General features: G+C 37.7%; 2 protein-coding genes across 6 annotated transcripts in view; both read left to right on the top strand.

The window, feature by feature from the left end:
* cadps2 (Ca++-dependent secretion activator 2) overlaps positions 1 to 5,320 on the top strand; it is a 238,811-nt gene extending 233,491 nt beyond the window's left edge. For all 5 annotated transcript variants that reach the window (XM_027272724.1, XM_027272723.1, XM_027272727.1 and 2 more), the window contains one exon: positions 562 to 5,320. In XM_027272724.1, the coding sequence (XP_027128525.1) occupies positions 562 to 732 (171 nt within the window). In that variant the 3' untranslated portion in view covers positions 733 to 5,320. The remainder of the gene's footprint in view (positions 1 to 561) is intronic.
* A 3,489-nt stretch (positions 5,321 to 8,809) lies between these two features.
* fezf1 (FEZ family zinc finger 1) lies at positions 8,810 to 17,170 on the top strand. The gene is made up of 4 exons (XM_010742188.3): positions 8,810 to 10,637; positions 11,738 to 11,872; positions 12,716 to 12,848; positions 15,310 to 17,170. The coding sequence occupies exons 1-4, from the start codon at positions 9,828 to 9,830 to the stop codon at positions 15,543 to 15,545; spliced, it is 1,314 nt and encodes a 437-aa protein (XP_010740490.1). The 5' UTR covers positions 8,810 to 9,827; the 3' UTR covers positions 15,546 to 17,170.
* The last annotated feature ends 1,291 nt before the right edge of the window (positions 17,171 to 18,461 follow it).

Here is an 18,461-nt window from a genome sequence, read left to right as displayed (position 1 = left end):
TGCCAAAAAAAATGGTCGGCTACCTTTAACTACTAGATTCAAAGCCTCCTTTTCTTTATGGTTTGAGTAGAGCAGCAGGGAATGAGCCTCAGACTGGCTAAACTAAATTTTAAAAAGCTTCTTAAATTGTGGCTCATTCATGTAAAAAAACAGTCAGAAATAATAATAATTAAAAAAAAGAAAAAAGTAAAGATAGTGTCAAACCAAGCTAAAGTGTCCTTGAAAGCAGCAGCAGCAGCACTGTGAAGAGGCGGTGTGACACGAAAGAGAAAAATGCTCACTGCTTGCTTTGTCTTTTCATAGTTTGCTGATGTACAGTTGAGAGTTTAACTTGAAAGCAACGAGACAAGGAATTATAATGGCTTCTCACTGAAGGTAAAAACACCTCGGATGCCTCAGTCTGCCCTCCCTGTCCGACACATAAAAGACTCGTCCTTGAGCCTCAGTCTTCCTGCTTTTGTCCAAATGGCAAGCGTCTCCTCCTGCTTGCTGAATTCCTAAGATGCTCTCTATTTTCCCTCCCTTCTCCCTTTACCCATCTCCACCCTTCTTCCTCAACAGAAGACCTACCGTGACTTCAGGCTGCAGGGCGTCCTGGATGGCACGCTGAACAACAAGAGCTACGAGACCATCTACAACCGGCTGACAGTGGAGGAAGCCACAGTGGCTGTCAAGGCGGGGGATGGCCTGCAGGGTATCAGCATGAGAGACAGTGATGAGGAGGATGATTGAACACACACACATCATACCTTCACACACCCTGTTACTACTTGATTATCATCCTCTTGAATAGATCAGGACCCTTCACAGCAATTAATGATATGTGTCCTCTAAAGCTGAAACATCATTTTATAATAAGATCGCTAAAAATTAAAGGAAATGGGGGGAAATTATGTTTTCATCAACAGGACAAGTTGTCATGTTATTGATGCATGTTCTCCACTGAACTCCACTCAGTGTAAGTTAATAAAAACTAAAAGTGAAATGGAAAATAAGATTGTAGAGAATGAACAGAAATATTACTTGGGTACTCTTGGGCATGCTGTATTACTAACAGAACGAGCAAGTAATGCAATTGTTAAGTAGCAAGCCAACAGCTTTTAGCTCACTCATATGCAGGCAAAGTATCCATGCTGTTACCAACAGGGCAAGTTATGCTAAGATTAGCAAGCAAGCCATTTCATATAACAGCACTCGATAAATACAAATATTGATATTGGATTAGAAATTATATAAGAAATAGTAGGCTGGTTGTCAGGCAAAAGCCATGCTGTTCTCAACAGCAAGGTAGTTATGTAGGTATTGTGAAATATACTGGATCATCTGCTGTGAATTTCACATTACGTAAGATTGCTAATATTAGCTAACAATAATATATTCATTTAGAAAGAAGTGAGGTGATGATAGACAAATGTGTGATGAGATATTTTGTCTGGTCTAGTCATTTATTACAGTTACAGTAATAGTAGAAACAACATATAATATAGTCAGTAGCTACATAACTTGTCAAACATGAACATTTATTTAAAACCAAAATAATCATTGGAAAGGAAACAACATTTATCCAAATTGTTCAACAAGATAATCTTCACAAATTAAAGGATATGGCTGGCATTGTTCTATAGTTATTACTCTCAACAAATCTCATCAAAAGACCAAAACCAACAATGTGTTAGTCTATTTCTCAATACCTTTTAGCTTCCCTTTCCTGTGTGATTTATGCTGATTTAAAGGTGAATCCTTATCGATTTTTAGAGGCACAGACCTTATTTTCTTCAGAAACAGGAAACTGGAGTGCAGTGGCACATGTGCAGTAGAGGTAACATATCATTCATCGTAACTGAAGGTCCTGAACGCCCCCTTTTACCCAACGTGTCACATTGCCTGGACACTGCTGTACATACGTGTTGAAACGTACACACACGAGTGAGAATGTACGACAAACAGGAAGCCAAGGTGAGGCGAGGCATCTGTAGGACATGGTGCTGAGACAAACCTTGTCCTCCCTGTCTCACCTGCAGGACAGGAAGCCCCGCCCTCCTCAGCAGCCATACTCCGATTGATGTCACTTTGTACAGTAGAGCTCAGCGATCGCTGTCAGTGCAGCTTCTTCCTGTTTTGTTTTTATCCAGTTGTAGCTTCTTGTTCAAAACACTAAAGGCCCCGGCAGCTCTGAAAGCCCACCATCCGATCACCCTCGCATCATTGTACTGACAGCAAGAGCAGCAAAGTCAACTCAAATATTTTTATTTGACAGGAAGCTTGGAATTGTAAGGTTCTAATTGTAACTGACTGTTTTTATCAAAGTTATCCACTGTCATATCTTTATTACTTTATGCTACTATGGTTTTAGTCTTTGAATAACCAAACTACGTTGTTGAATGTTGTAAAAATCAAGACCTGCTGGCATCTTCTAGATCAGTGGTACTCAATAGGCGGCCCCCGGCAGGCATCCGGCCCGCCGGCAACCTATTTGTGGCCCCTGAACTGTTATTTCCTCACTATGGGTTTTGGTTGGGTCAGCACATGTATATCAGGAGATGTCTCCATGCCAACGATATACAGACAGCCTGTTTTTTAACCTTCACTTTGGTTTTTGGAGCGGTTCGCATATTGACACTTTTGCCGGCTGTAGGAGCCTAGATTGCACAAGAAAAAAAGATTGCACGAAAATGGCGTGTTCCAAGTTCTCTGCTAAAAGAAAGGTGGGCAGTGAAAATCGGCAGTTCACCCATGTGCTTAATATGCCAAGAGACTATAGCTGTGATGAAGATTTCCAATTTGAAAAAGAAACAGCATTATGAAACAAAGCATAGGAATGAATGCACTGAAATTCGAGCTGTCAAGCTGCAAGCAGGATTCTTGTCACGTCTATGATACAACAACAAAAAGCAACAGAGTGCTCACTTAGAGTGGCATGGATTTTGGATAAACAGAAGAAGCCATTCTCAGATGCAGAAATAATAAGAATGCATGACTGAAGTGATGACACAATGTTTGAAGGCAAACAAAAAGAGAAAATTAAAGCTAAAATTAAGCAAATCCCCCTTGCAGATTCCACAAATTATATTTTATTTAAGTTAATATTTTTGTTGTTTTGAATAAAAAGGACATTTTCTTTTGAATATTACAGTATATCGCATGTGGCCTGACCAACCTCAATAAATGGACCTTTGAGTCATTGAAAAAAATCTTGGTGGCCCATTTGTATTTGAGTACCCTTGTTCTAGATGCTGAAATATTCCTTATAACACAATAACTGTATGGTTTGTTCAACAAAGCATCTGACTATGACACAGGAGAACGCTGTTCACGGACTGTTCAGAACAAACATTGACTCACAATCCAATGTTGGTTCCTTTTAACCACAACCACAATCTTTCTCTAACTTTAATCAAGTAGCTTTAGTTGCCTAAATTTGATCTAACTTTTACCATAGAACTGACTTTAGAAAACATTCATATGGGTTGTTTAAGACAATCTTTTGTTATTAAGTCTGAGGAGTTTTTGACCCACGATATGAACAACATATTTAGCTACATTAGCTATTCTTTATTCCAGGAAATTTCATATTGATATATCTTGTGTAAATGGAAAAGCAGGAACGCTGACCTTCTAATGGTATTGATAATGGTAATGGTGGTATATAGGTGAAAATCAGCCTAACCATCATCACTATTCTTTGGTCCATTCATGGTTGACAATTTCCATACAATGCAGAGTTTCTGCGCCTTTTATATAGCGAGGCAGAAAGTTAAGCAGGTGTAGTAATTTGATATGTAGTTCATCTGTTATGCCGGAAACAAATTTGTATTCAATCAGACTAAACTATTAATGTTAGCTTTTGTTAACCATTGCTGCGATCTTTCCCAAACCTTAAAGGATAAATTCTGGTTTATTACCGTTTGGTAGTTTTGTCCATCATTTTCTCATTACATTAACAATGTACTCACCAAGTGTACTCACCACAACATCTGAGATCTGGGACCACGGTGACATCTCTAAAAAAAAAAGTCAAATGCGTCAACGGAACATAATCAGTCAGGCTGAAAATAAACCAACGAATTGTCTAGGTTATCTAAACTTTAACTTTATATTATTTTTCACGTCTGTTTTCCTCTGTTGTTTCTGTTTACCTGGTGGTTTGTGACCTGCTTGATTGGCTGTCCATGTTTCTTAGACTATTGAACTTCAAAAAACTTTGACTGGTATCATAAATCGATGGTCGATGGACCCAAGTCTTAATAAACCAAAGGGTATCCTTTAACTTGACTTTAACTCTTTCTGTACTATAGTTGCCATGCACAGATGTAGTATTCACATTGAAGGATCTTGAAACTTTGTCGCAGCATTTGATCGGGGGATTTCGCAGAATCAAGTCATGGTTTTGTCTGGCAATAGTGTTGAGCTTTCAGAACAAAAACAGAAAGTTGTAATCGCTTAATGTTTGATGTTCATTGTCTCTAGAATTCTTACAACTCCAAGCTGATTAAAGGTTGCTGCGCTGCTGTAGTTTCTGAATCTGAACCTTCTGTAACTCAAAATGCCCCCACAGCTAAGCAACGACTGGTGGCCTCAGGTGGTTAGAGATGCAAAAAATGAAATATTCTTGTTGTTAAACGAGGGTATCACTGAAACAGGTTTGTAGGTTCAGTGAAACAAGGAACAAATCTAGACATGAAGTCAGTTTCACCATGTGAAGTTCAAAAGGTGTTGAAGCTGCGTCAAAGCTCTGATTTGGGGGAATAATTGTTCAGAATCATGACTACATGTTGGTATAGATCTACTATCATCTTCTCATTGTGATATTTACTGTTGTGAAGAATAATATTGAGCTGTAGAGTGATATGGTCGTACTGCCTGATGTGCATCATATCCAACATTGATCAAAGTCTTAGAAATGTGCCAATGAACTGGAAACGTGTGGAGTTTTTTTTTTTTTTTTTAAGTGAGAACATCCCAGGAGAACGTGGATCTGTTTTTAATCTGATTGATGTGTTTAATCTGATCATCTGTGAGTGGACGAAACTGCTCATTCATTCACTACAGTCTGTTTGTGTGTCGTCGTTGAGAAAATAAAGAGTTTTACCTGTAAATTCAGTGTAGGGCTCCGATCAACTGTGTGCAACAACCTGCTGTTTGTTTTAACTGTCCGAGCCAGTTTGTGTCAGTGCAGTTCAAAGGACAAAAACTAAAGGACAAAAATCTATACAAAGTATATTTATATTGTCTCATTGTGCACCTGTTTTGTTCAGGTGTCTTATCTAAGTGTCACAATTAAAAGTGTTTTTAAAGCACCTGTGTTGTCGTCATATGTTTTTTTTTTTTTGTTTGTTTGTTTTTTTGCTGTTTTTACGAAGAGCCAAAACCTGTGCAACAATGCCAAAAGTATATGGGCACCTGTCTTCATAATTTAGTAGCTCTGTTTGCCTTGGTTTGGTCTAGGCCCTTTAATTCTAATGAAGGGTGTTAATGCTGCAGTGTACTATACACATGCATTGTTGCCACACCAAGACATTTATTTACAACAAGTTACAGCAAGAGTTTATTTACAACAAGACATTTTTCTTGTTATAACACAATACTGATCTGTTTTTCTTATTCTGGTATGGCAGCAATTCACTGATATTTCACACCACACTGTTCTTCCAACTTTGCAACAGTTTTTGTTTGTCCCTTTCCTGTTTCAACGTGACGATGCACAGAGTCCTGACCTCAACCCCATTGAACCCCTCTGGGATGAACTGAAACACTGACTCTAAGCCTGAACCTCTCATCCAACATCAGAGTTGGAGCCAAGTTCTGTTGTTGTGAAAGCCTGAAACCAAAAGAGTGGAGGCTGTCATAGCAGCAGATGAATGCCCATCGTTTTGGAAAGACAATGGGCATTCATCAAAAGTAGTATACATGGACACACTTTTGTAGAAGTGGCAGCAATTTTTGAAACTCGCGTTGTCCAAGAACTTTATTTGAAGGTCGTAAAATTTCTACCAATTATGTCGGCTGCATGTTGACGAAGTTTGTACAAATTAGAATATTTCCATCTGAAAGAATGCTGAACGCAGCTCCAGGAGGAGAACATAGATAGAAGCGCAGACATAAAAGTAAAGTTTATTTGCAGGAATTATGAAGACAGAATGGGGATCCAAATATCCTGTAGAAGAAACATTTAGTACATTCTTTCAAGTATTATACTTAAATACAATTTTGAAGTACTTGTACTTGCCACTTTATACTTATACTCCACTACATTTCAGAGGGAAATATTGTAGCTTTTACTTAATTTTATTTATGGTTTACATTACCTATTTGTCCTATTGTCTTGCGTTCATAATATAAAACATAAATCATCATTCAGGGCTTTGAAGACTCCATAATTTATCTAGGGGAGGTTTTTCACTGCCCATACCTACCACTCAAGTAGAATTGTAAGTGCAGGACTTTTACTTGTAACAGCATTTATACTCTGAGGTCTTGTTATTTTTGCTTAAGTAAAGGATCAGAGTACTTCTTCCAGCCTCCTGCTGAAGCTCCATAAAAGCCATTATGAAGTGTGCTAAAGGTTAAAAACCCTATATGGTTTAAGAAAAAGCACCATTCATAACAACTGTAAAAACCCTTAAAACATGTTTATTATTATCATTTTATATAGAATATTATATAAATAAAACCCTAACATAATGTGTGTCAGCAGACATTTATCCTTTCAAGCTGCCTTTAAAGTGTTTTAATCTTTAAACCTTAAAGTTAATTAACACATTCATATCTCACCTTTATCTGAATATGAAAGGGAATTGAAAAGCCTATTACATCTCTTAATATAATATAAACCCAACATCATCATTAATTTGATGAATTTGACTTGGCAGTTTGCAAGCGTCAAGGGCTGGCTGCCAAAGGTCTTTAACTTTTCTTATTAAAATCAGGGCTTGACTTTGCTATACAAGGATTTGTTTATTTTTGTTTTCATCTTTTAAGGAATATTTATTCTCCTTGTAGGTTTATAGAGGCTTTTAATATTTTTTCTGTTCTTTGAAAGCTGTCGTCCAACAGCTGCAGTTTTCTTTTCTCTCTTCTTAGTAAAACCTTTTTCCTGCAACAATTAAATGAGTGGCTACTTCTGCTGACCGAGACACAGACACAAGAGCACGGGCACATTATTTTGACATATCATTATTTAATAATAATAATAACATGACTATAGTACTGAAGGATCTACAACATTAAAACTTACTTCCACCAAAGAGAACAATAAAAAAATATAAATGAACCACAAAATAAAATCATAAAATTAAAATCTTTCAAAATAAAAGACCTCTTACTAATAAATATACTTAAAAAACTGGACGGACAGTGGTTCAGTTTTTTAAGCTTTTCTGCTGTGAGATTCTGTTTTCATTTCAGAAGTCAATACAAATATAAAACAAATATTCTAATTCATTTAAAGCTCATATAATTACATAAAATAAGTCAAATTTCAACAGGACTAAATCAAATTAGTCAGGAAGAAAATGTCACTGCAACAAAATGAAATGATTTATTGAGCAATAAAGCTGGTTTAGCCTGTAGACAAAAATAGGGCATTCTGTATTAACACAAGTATGTTCCAGATACACTATTACTACTAATAATAATATTTATAATGACAATAATTACAACCCTTTGTACTTCCTGCGATGTGCAACAACTCCTGTTTAAATGTTTTTTTGCCTCTTTTTACACAGAACAAAACTTGCTTTTTGCTAGAGACGTTAACACATTACACCCATTCTACTGTTTTTATTTATTTATTTATTTATTTATTTATTTATTTGTACCTGTTCTGCACAAACAGACCTGCTGTTCTGTTATTTGTGATATTGGTACATATAGACACCAAGTGTTAGCTGTAAATAATAGAGTCTGGCCTGTTGACAGATACATTCATTAACACTAAAACAGCTTAAAACCGCATTATTATTTATTATTATTAATTAAAAAATCTATTATCTTTATTTAACAGTGGGACGTAAAGGAAAGTGATACCTTTAATATTATTATTGTTATAAAACAAAATATGTAACTAACAAAATACTACCACTAAGACAAAAACAAGAGAAAAAAATAACATGGAACAAAACATATTAACAATACAAGCATTATCAAAGTAAATAACGAACATAAATAAAATTAAATACATCAGGCCTGTGTGTGTGTGTGTGTGTGTGTGTGTGTGTGTGTGTGTGTGTGTGTGTGTGTGTGTGTGTGTGCTTCTTCAAAGCTTGTCGTGTAAATTCCTGGAGTGTGCTGAATATTCTTTTTGACCTGAATCTCTTATAAAAAATAAATAAATATAAAGTCACCTTAAAATCACAACATTTAATTAAGTATCAATATCAATCAATAACATTTCAAGACTTCATGATGAAATGTTTTAATATTTAGGTTGTATATAGACTGAAGGGCGCTGTTTCTTAGTGGCATCACATATCTCTATATTTTATTTTTAAAGCATGACTATCTTCTATTGATTTCCCTGTGCCTGTATTTATTCATAAAATCTTTATTTTTCTTAGATAAATTCTGACTATTGACGACGTGAATGTTTATATAGTTGTTGTTTTTTCTGTTATTTTTTCAACAGAGAAAATCAAAGAGAAAGAAAAACTCTGATTTGAACAATGTGAACATTTCAAAAACTGTCCTGTGTGAATAATACACTGATGGAAGAACACCAACTTCAGTCTAACACAAAACACACCTTATTTATTTATAGTAGAAAAATAAACAGTATACAAATATATAGTACAATATACGCAGTGCTGTGGTGCTCGTGTCTCATCGCTCACTTTTGTTTCTCTCCATCTTCTGTTGAAACCCTTAAAGAGTTCACCCACTCACTCTGTGACACGACGGAGGTTTTGTGTGGGTTTGAACGCAGCCAGTCTCTCGTTCATTCTGTAGAATTTTCGCTTCTGCACGCTGAGTATTTTTTCTGTGCGCAAAGAAGTCTTTTGCATCCGACAAAAAAGAAAAGAGGGTGTGATGAAATGAGAAGAAAGCGGGTTATTTATCATGTTGCTTCTTCAGTTCATATCAGTCAGAGTCTGTTAAGAAGAGTCTTTTGTGTCGCGGGTGTATTTTGGCATTTAAAAATCTGGTGCGTAAAAGAAAACGAGAAAAAACGCTCCGGTCAAAGTTTGTGATTTCAAAGACCCAAAGCCCACCTAGGCTGAGATCGATGACTTGAAATCCATTTTCTGTTCAATATCTCGAGACTCGATCCGTTTTCTGTCTCAAGTTCACCCACATGACAGCTCTGTGTCTTCTCTGATGCGTGCGTAAAAGGGCTGGGTTTCTGGAGCCAAGGATGCGTCCAAATCTGATCTAAAACTCTGACAGCTCCATGACCCCGCGGCCGCTGCGCGTCTGGCGTACTGCGATTAGAAAAAAATGATGTCACGCAAAGCCACAAGGGGACCTGGGATTTACCAAATACCTTCCAGTTGAGCAGGAGTCCTGCCAAGTAAGGGACAACCTCCTCCTCTCGTCCTCCTCTTCCAGCGGCGACAAGTGCAGCGAATCGACAGAGGAGAATTGAGCAAATTATCTACTTTTTCGTGCTCCTTCCTGGACGCTAACGATCGGCGAAGTCTCATTATCGAGCGAGCCGCGGCCGCGCTGATTGTGGTCAATAAACGGGGGAACGGGGCCGGTGATTAGGAGGGGGGGTTCCCCGGCAGATGATGCCCTTTCCTGCGGGCCGGTGAGTAGCAGCACCGACCCCCGGCTTCCTTCCAGCAGCTCCTTGTTGTTGTTGTTGTCGCTGCGCGGTTGATGCGGAGGTGATGGACGGTCCTTTCCGCCGCCCAGCGGGGATCCTCGGCTCCTCCCCGGCTTCTGGGAGCCAGCCCGCGGGCTCCGACATGCTCACCTCCGGCGGCAGCGGCAGCAAGCCTCTCGCTTTCTCCATCGACCGGATTATGGCCAGGACGCCCGAGCCCAAGTCGATACCGCTTCCCAGCTGGTTCCAGTCCGCTCCCGTGGGGAAACCCGACGTCTGTCCGTCCTCTCTACATTGTATGATCCCGCTGGTGCCACTCGGGTACGAACCGGGCCACAGGCTCAGCATCACCGGGCTGGATACGGGCCACTTCGACGGGTCTTCCCTGTCCGCTCCGGCAGACTTTTTGGGCTTTGGGTTGAACTATAAGAACCAGCAGGAGGACTCCGCTGTGAGCCAAACCACCGGGCAGTACAAACTCTTCAGACCCCGGGTGGTGAACCAGTCCTCCTTCCCCACCATGGGCACCGTGTGCTACCTGAACTGCAGCGGGGACAGCGGAGGGTGTCCTCCACCGGCCGGCCTTGTCAACCTGCACCCGATGGCTTCGTACCTGCTCACCGCCCGGCACAAAGCCTTCATGGCAGAGAAAAGCAAACCGGGCCTGCACCAGGCCGGGGAACGGTACCCGGTGTCCGGTGTGCAGGCCTTCAAGGAGCTGTCTCAGAGTCAGATCCAGCACTACATGAAGGAGCGGGACCAGATCATCACCGACAAGATCTTCAAGGGCTCTGCGGCGGCGGCGGCGGCCCGGCTGAGTGGATCCTGTCCCGGCAGCAAGCCCAAAGTTTTCACCTGCGAAGTCTGCGGCAAGGTGAGTCCTCCAAACCTGATCCTTCATTTAATGATCAAAGCAGAGGATTTTATTTCTCATTCTTTCATCTTTTCTTTCTTTTTCCTTTTTATTTGGATGGATAAAAACATTTTTTATCTTTTAACAAACGGAAAAATAGATTATTAGAACTGGTCAGTGATAGATTTTGAGTTGTAGGGTCATTAAAGTGATTTTAATTACCTCTGATTGAATGTTAAAATTGAAATGTTTAACTTATCAGGACAAACGGTGGAACATGTTTAAGTTTAACTAAAAATATGACATGACAGAATCATTTACAATAATTTCACCTTTTTTTATGAACATTTATATTTTGATATATCACTTGTTTTTTTTAGTACCTTTTTTTAAATTATAATTAACTGGTTTTAAATGAGATTTTTTTTAATTATTATTATTTATAGTGAGGAGGTGTTGACCCGTGAACTCACCGAGCTCCAGTCCAGAAATGGCTGGATGTTTAACATGTTTGCCTCAAACTTCTCAGAGAGTGCTTTGACTGAAAGTGAAAATGTTTCACGTAAAAAAAAAAAAACAAGAACCTGCTGACACAAAAAGTATCGTTGACTTCAAGATGAATTATTAAAAAAATACAACAAAAAAAACATCAAATATTCTTAAAGATTTCACGTGTTGTTTAGAATGGTATGTGTCTTTGCGTGGTGCGTGTCGTGCGGGTTTACATTGTGTTTTAAACGAGCCATAAAATCATTAAATGAGCGCTGACAGATTACCTTTAATTAGACTCAATCTAGTAAATTACTGGGTGACAGATTTTTTTTTTTTTCATTCTTTTTGGCTTCAATGGAAAACACAACGAGACACTTAATTAAAGCTTAATCATGAGACAGAATTATTTAAAATAGTGAAAATACTTTAATGAAATAAATGATATGAAGTGTATGTTTATATCTTTTTATCGCTCAGAGAACTTTTGGTTTTCCATTCATGATGAATTTATAACAGCTGGTATTGTCAATAAAACATTATGTGTATTATTATTATTATTATTATTATTATTATTATTATTATTATTATTATTATTATTATTATTATTATTAACATTGTTTCTCTTGCAGGTGTTTAACGCGCACTACAACCTGACCCGCCACATGCCTGTGCACACCGGCGCGCGGCCGTTCGTGTGTAAAGTTTGCGGGAAAGGATTCCGACAGGCGAGCACGCTGTGCCGACACAAAATCATCCACACTCAGGTAAGAAGCGATATCGAACAAAGACAAATGACATCAGGTTATTTTTTATTTTATTGTTTAATTATGAATCAGATTTTCCTCCCTGTTGATCATGTTCAGAGCATGACGACACATTTTCTGACAAATGAATGAATAAAACGAATACAGATAATCTCATACTTGTCATTTATTTTAAATTCTAAGAACAGAATGACCACGATTATTAATTGAAAACATTAATAACTTTATTAATTAACTAATAACCTGTCAATCAATTTGAAGGCGATTACAGTTTCCAATCAGATGTTTTTATATTTCTTGGGCGAGACATTTAATTGAGTGTTGTGAGGTGTCTGATGAGGACATCTGCAGCTTTGGTCTTGTTTCCATTTTAACGATCTAACCCACCGTTATTATATATAAATGTTGTTTATTACAATATATTATAAATACAGAGGAAGTCACAGACATATTAAAAGTGGAACCTTTTTCTGTAAATAAAACTTAATTATCATGACATTAACATGTCCACACACGGTTCACACTCTTTAATAAAAGATATTAAAGAGTGTGAACCGTGTGTGGACAGACACACCGTGTGAGCCTCTTCAGCCTGTTTGTTGTGTTTGAGCGCCTCCTGTGGCGTCACTGTGACTCTCCATTCATACACCAACACTCACAATATCCACCCACTGATGTTTAAAAAGTGAGACAATTATTATTATTATTTAATCTATAAAAGAAAAAAAATCAGCAGAATAACTGTCAAACAGGGAATAAATCCATATGGTATAAAATATCTCAGTAATGTCTCGGAGTAATTTCCCACCGTGTAATAATATTTCCTTTCTCTTATTTTTCCAGGAAAAACCGCACAAGTGTAATCAGTGCGGGAAAGCCTTCAACCGCAGCTCCACCCTCAACACGCACACGCGCATCCACGCGGGATACAAACCGTTCGTGTGCGAGTTTTGCGGGAAAGGATTTCATCAGAAAGGTGAGAGACCTCAAAAAGCCGCTCACAGCTGCTCAGTTTAAATCTTCATACATAATACTGGTGCGGTGTAGTTACTGCATTGTTATGATCTGAAACACTGAATGTGTTCGTGTGCTTTAATGTTAATATTTTTCATCCTTCTGAAGTCGCATCTTCACATCCTAATCGAAATATTTAAGCGGGAAAGCAGAAATAATAAACAGAAACAATAATGTCACCATGTTATAAAAAAATCTTTTAGTGGCGTTCACAGTCATCAGGCTGAATGCCAGTTAGACGCATCTGTCAGCTGTCAGTCAGCACAAGAGTCAAAAGATCCAACAAGGCCAAATCATCTGAAAGAGCAGCATTTAAAAAAAACAAGAAGAAGTCATGACAACATCTGAATACACTTTAATGTCTCTGTTTCATTTTAAATAGCAATAAAATACAAAACCACACGTGGAAATACCAACCAGTGGAGGAAGTATTCAGAATACTGCAGTGTGAAATACTCCTAAAAGTAAAAGTACTCAGCTCATATCTGAGTACTTTATTTTTTTCATTATTGATTAGAATTATTGATGCATTCATGTGCTCATCACTTTAATATTGCAGCTGGTACAATTGAAGCTTATTTTAATTACTTTACTTTCTGCAGGATAGTTTGATCTCACGTAAACTGTAAGCACTGATAAATGTAGTTACTTCCCACCACTGATACCAACTCTCGGGGCCTCCTGTATAAAACGCTGCTCGGAGATCATCAGTGAGTTTGGAGGCTGATTCAGATCTATGTTTTAGACTGAACATCTAAATTTGTGTCCTTAAATTACTCATCATTTTCATCAAGGTACTAATTTGTCAGCTGAGTATATTGCTTTTATTCCATCAAATAAGTGATTTGTACCCTTAAATTACTTAATTAGTCTCCTTGATTCACTAAATTGTTGTGTCACCTGCATCTGTTGTGCAACTAAAAAGTTAAAATGATATTTTTATGAACTGACTTCTGCTAATTATCAGAATTACAGCTGTAACTTCCGCTGAAGGCACTGGGTTTGATGATATGAGATTCTAACATCCACGATATATAGACTAGAGTCCAAATTCATCAACTTGACTACTTTTTTACTCAAAGAGAAAAATTTGACCCCAAAAAAACGTCATAATTGATTTCAGTTCAAGATGATTGTTTTCAGTGTTTAATTACACTTGGTCGGATGGAGGCAACATTCAGTGTATTCAGTGAAATGTCGTACTACAAAAGAAGATATTGTGTGTGTGTGTACACACAACTACTGATAAAAAGAGACAGTGGAGGCTGACTGATAATGATGAGATGCAGGTTCAAGGTGTGCACCAACACATTGTGCTAATCAGACAACACTCATAATAACATTGTTGGCAGCACGTCGTGTGTATGGAAGTTTGTTATTTCAGAGTTTGTCCAGGACGAGAAAAAAAAAGGTTTGTAGAAGTTTTCAAATAACTCCAAACCTGTTGTCCTGAAGTCTAACTGATAATAATATAGTATCATAGAGCTGGTTATCACCTGTCTCTGTTCATCAGAACCATGAATGAAGTATCGAGATGAGATAAAACACTCAAGTAGAGAGAGTACCTGCAGGAAAATCAGTTACAGAGGTATGTGATATTAAAGAGAATTAAAAAAAAAAATGTAATCACATAACTAGAACAAAAGAAGCTTTAGGAAAACTAGACATTTTAAAAGGCTCAAAATTAGTGTGAACAGTCATGTCTATAGTTAACTATTCTGAGAATGTGCTGCACATAAAAATCACATCAACTCTTATCTACTAGTCCTTATTACTCAGGAGGACTTTTGTCACGGCCTGTGTTTTATGAGTGATCTGATTGGTCAGTAGTCAGACCATTGACACATTTTGTTGCCATGAAGTGAGCCTGCTCCAGCAGGCAGCAAAAGCAAAACATGCTCATTTACAGACTGTAAGCTATAGTCAAAGCACAGCCTCGCTGTTTTCTGACCTTTTTTCTTTTCTGTTTTTGTCCAACTGGAGCGTTTGCCCTTGTGTCATCAGATAATTTGATGTAGTAGACGCTGAAATAAAATTGGCATTTGTGGCAGAGTCTGTCATTTTTAGTTACTTCAGATCTCCTTTTTCATTCAGTGTTTAGTTCCAGTGTCATGTTTCCGCTGTGATCCCGATATGTAGTTCCCATCTTTGGACTCAGAAGGTGAAACTGAATGGGTCACGAGAGGATTTTTTTTTATCATCTTCAGATGTTTCCCTAATTTTTTTGCTCATTTTATTTTGAAAAAGGATATTCCTGTTTGTGTTTGAACTGTTGGCAGCTCACAGATATCCTGTGACATGACTTTGATTTAAAGGTCACATATCATTTATTTATTTTTTTTTTTTATGAAAGTGAACAAACTATGTCAACATTTGTCAGTGTCAGTTTTTTTCTGACTTCTCATCTTTTGACTTTTGTGCAGGGAACTACAAGAACCACAAGCTGACGCACAGCGGGGAGAAGCAGTTCAAGTGTTCGATCTGCAGCAAGGCGTTCCACCAGGTGTACAACCTCACCTTCCACATGCACACGCACAACGACAAGAAGCCCTTCACCTGCCCCACCTGTGGCAAGGGCTTCTGCAGGAACTTTGACCTGAAGAAACACATCAGGAAGCTGCACGACATGGCCAGTCCACAGTCACCCCCGCAGGCCTGAGCTCTGACTCTGTAACCTTCACCCCCCATCAAAAAAAATGCATCAGGTCCCCTGTGATCTCCCCCACCAGGCCTGAAACTAGACTGAAGTCATATTCCAGATTTATGGAAACCTGTAGGTGTTGGAGATTTTTTTAAATTAATCATTTGCGCCTCAGCTCAAATTTGTGTGCTTTGTTGCTACAAATTACTAACACAGAATCTCCAACCAATTAAGAATTGGTACATGAAAATCATAAAATCTTGCTCTTTGATGGTTTCATTAGTTTTTGTGCAGCCATGTAATTCTCCAAATGCTTGAGGCTGACTTTTAAAGGTAGATTCAGATCATTTTTTAGAGAGAATACATAAAAATATATAAATTAAGACTCTTTTGGGACCAAAGAATTGTTAAAATCAAAGCAGCAGAGGCTGAGATATGCTGACTTTTAGTCCCTAGTGTAGCTCCAAAAACACTGTATCCTTCGATTAGACCCATCCTGGCTGGTAAATTTGTAGCCTCCAAGATAACCCTGATGACATCACTGTGACATCACCAGGGTTATTTTCTCAGACTTGACCGAACAAGAGAGCGTGTTTTCACAGGTTCAGGATCATGACTAATCAACAGATTTTCATATGTAGAACTGGTGTAGTGCCCCTTTAAATCTGCATGATTTCTTTGACCGATACAGATGATATCCGATTATGTCATCTGAAATGGATGATGACCCTTAAACAGAGTGCAATTTTGCTTTATCTCAGACTAAAGTTGACAATTGTGGTATAAGAAATGCTTAAAAATTACACATTTTTACATGACCCCTCTGGAATCCAACAGTATTTTGTCACATTACAATGAATTTGCATCTCCGGTTAAGCCCAAGTGAACATTTTTCTGATCTCTACAGACTCTGTAATTTGAAAAAATTACATGTTGGCCACAACGCGTCTATCGCTCTGAGCTTGTGTTGGACTGAGGACACTTCACAGAGGACAAACTTTCCTGCCCTCTGTTTATTAGTCAGCTGTATTATAATGATGGCTAATTATTATATCATTAGTCATCAGTGATTATTAGTTTTTATTATTTTTCAGTTGCATCTCAGGATGTGAGATTGATGAACTTTGAGACCAGAGACGTTGCAGAGGTGAAACAACACGCACGACTCATGTGTGACCAGATCTTATTGTCAAAAACAGAATTTCTACCTTTTTTGTCTGTGTATGTATTTTCTTCCTTCTTCCTCCATAGAGCAAAAAAAAAAAAAAAAAAAAAAAAAAACACAGCAATGAGCCACTCTATTGTTCCTTCATTACTATGAACACAATCCCACATCCACCGCCATGCTGCCACAGATACTCAAACAACAAATCCGCCACTGAAATAGTCCCCTGTTTCCTCCTGTTTCTTTGATAAAAAACTACATTGAGCAGCCAAAAAAAGGTGAAACAATTATTTTGCTGATAATAAGAATATATAGAATAACAGCAGAGTTGTACTTCAACATGTTTATGACATACATTCAGAGCATTCACAACATCAGGGAAAATCAAACTTCCTTGTTGTCCAGAAGGTTAAATATGAACTGACAAAATAACTTTAAAGGTCCACTGTGTTAGATTTTGGGGGCTCTGTTTACAGAATATGGCAGAAATGAAATATAGTATTCACATGTTTTCATTAGAATCAAATAATAAGAACCATTATGCTTTTTTTTTTAACCTCAGAATGAGTCTTTCGTGTCTACAGACGTTGCGGATTCTCCTCCATGGAGTCCGCCATGTTGAACCGTCATGGTTAGCCCAGAACGAACCAACTAAACACCGGCTGTAGATAGGGAACTTTTTCACAAATGATATGGCCACAGTAGTTTCTCCTTTACTCTAGGAAGGAAAGGGTGAGACCGGGTGCTGCAATCAACATTGATATGGCTAGATGTCACTAAATCCTACACACTGGTCCTTTAATTCTGTCCACTTTTGAATAAGATTAAGTTTATTGAGTTGTTAGCACATAACCCAGTGCGTTGGCTCTGTTCTGACTTAAGACTGTTTGGACGTGCCTACATTCATAATAGGACAACAGTAAAGGATTTTAATTTTGTAGTTTTGTCCATCATTTCTATAAGTGATAATTACATTCAATAGTTACTCACAGTTAAGATCTAAGATCTGTAACACAAGATTTTTCAGATGTGCGTCCCGTCAGACATCCTCTTGGTGCTGTGAGGTGCAATGTTAATATTACAGGTAGAAATGATGTTGACAGACAGCCTTCAAACACTTCACCTCTACATCTCTGGTCCTGACTGATGGAGGGAGACGAGCTGAGGCTTTTCCACGTCAGTCTGTTGTTATTTTTGATTTCAATCTCAGGATTATTATTGTAAAAAGAAATGTTTTATGATATTTATTTTAAATTGTACCACTGTCAAAAAAATAATAAATCTTGTCACGGTGAAGGTTAGTTTCTTTCAGGCCTCCTGCTGCTGCAGATGCTTAAAAAAGAAAAAAGAATAAATAAAATCAACTGTGCGTGACCACTTCTTCATAATATTTTTGTACTCTACATTTTAAACAGAGCATGCTAACTGCATACTAGCACCACAAAACTCAAAATATGCATAAATGAAAAAAATGTAGACAGTTATTTTACAATTTCAATCATTTTTAGTTAGGCAAAATCAACATACTAAGTCAGATATGTGAGATACCAAATACATTTTAGCATGAGGTCATTTTGATGGTTTTTGAGGTAGATATGTAAAAATAAAGCAAAACTAAATCAAATGACTTTTTAATTTAAAATTATAGTATAACAAGTCAAAACCTGCCAGTCAAAATTATCATCTGCTGTATGTCAAGATTTTTGCAAAATTATTACACATTGAATTAAAATGATCAATTTTAAAATAACAGTTTCATTTCAAAATCA

This window comes from Larimichthys crocea, chromosome XXI (assembly GCF_000972845.2).
Source record: "Larimichthys crocea isolate SSNF chromosome XXI, L_crocea_2.0, whole genome shotgun sequence".
NCBI lineage: Eukaryota > Metazoa > Chordata > Actinopteri > Sciaenidae > Larimichthys > Larimichthys crocea.
Note: the sequence above shows the minus strand (reverse complement) of the source record. Positions and strands in the feature narration are given on the sequence as shown.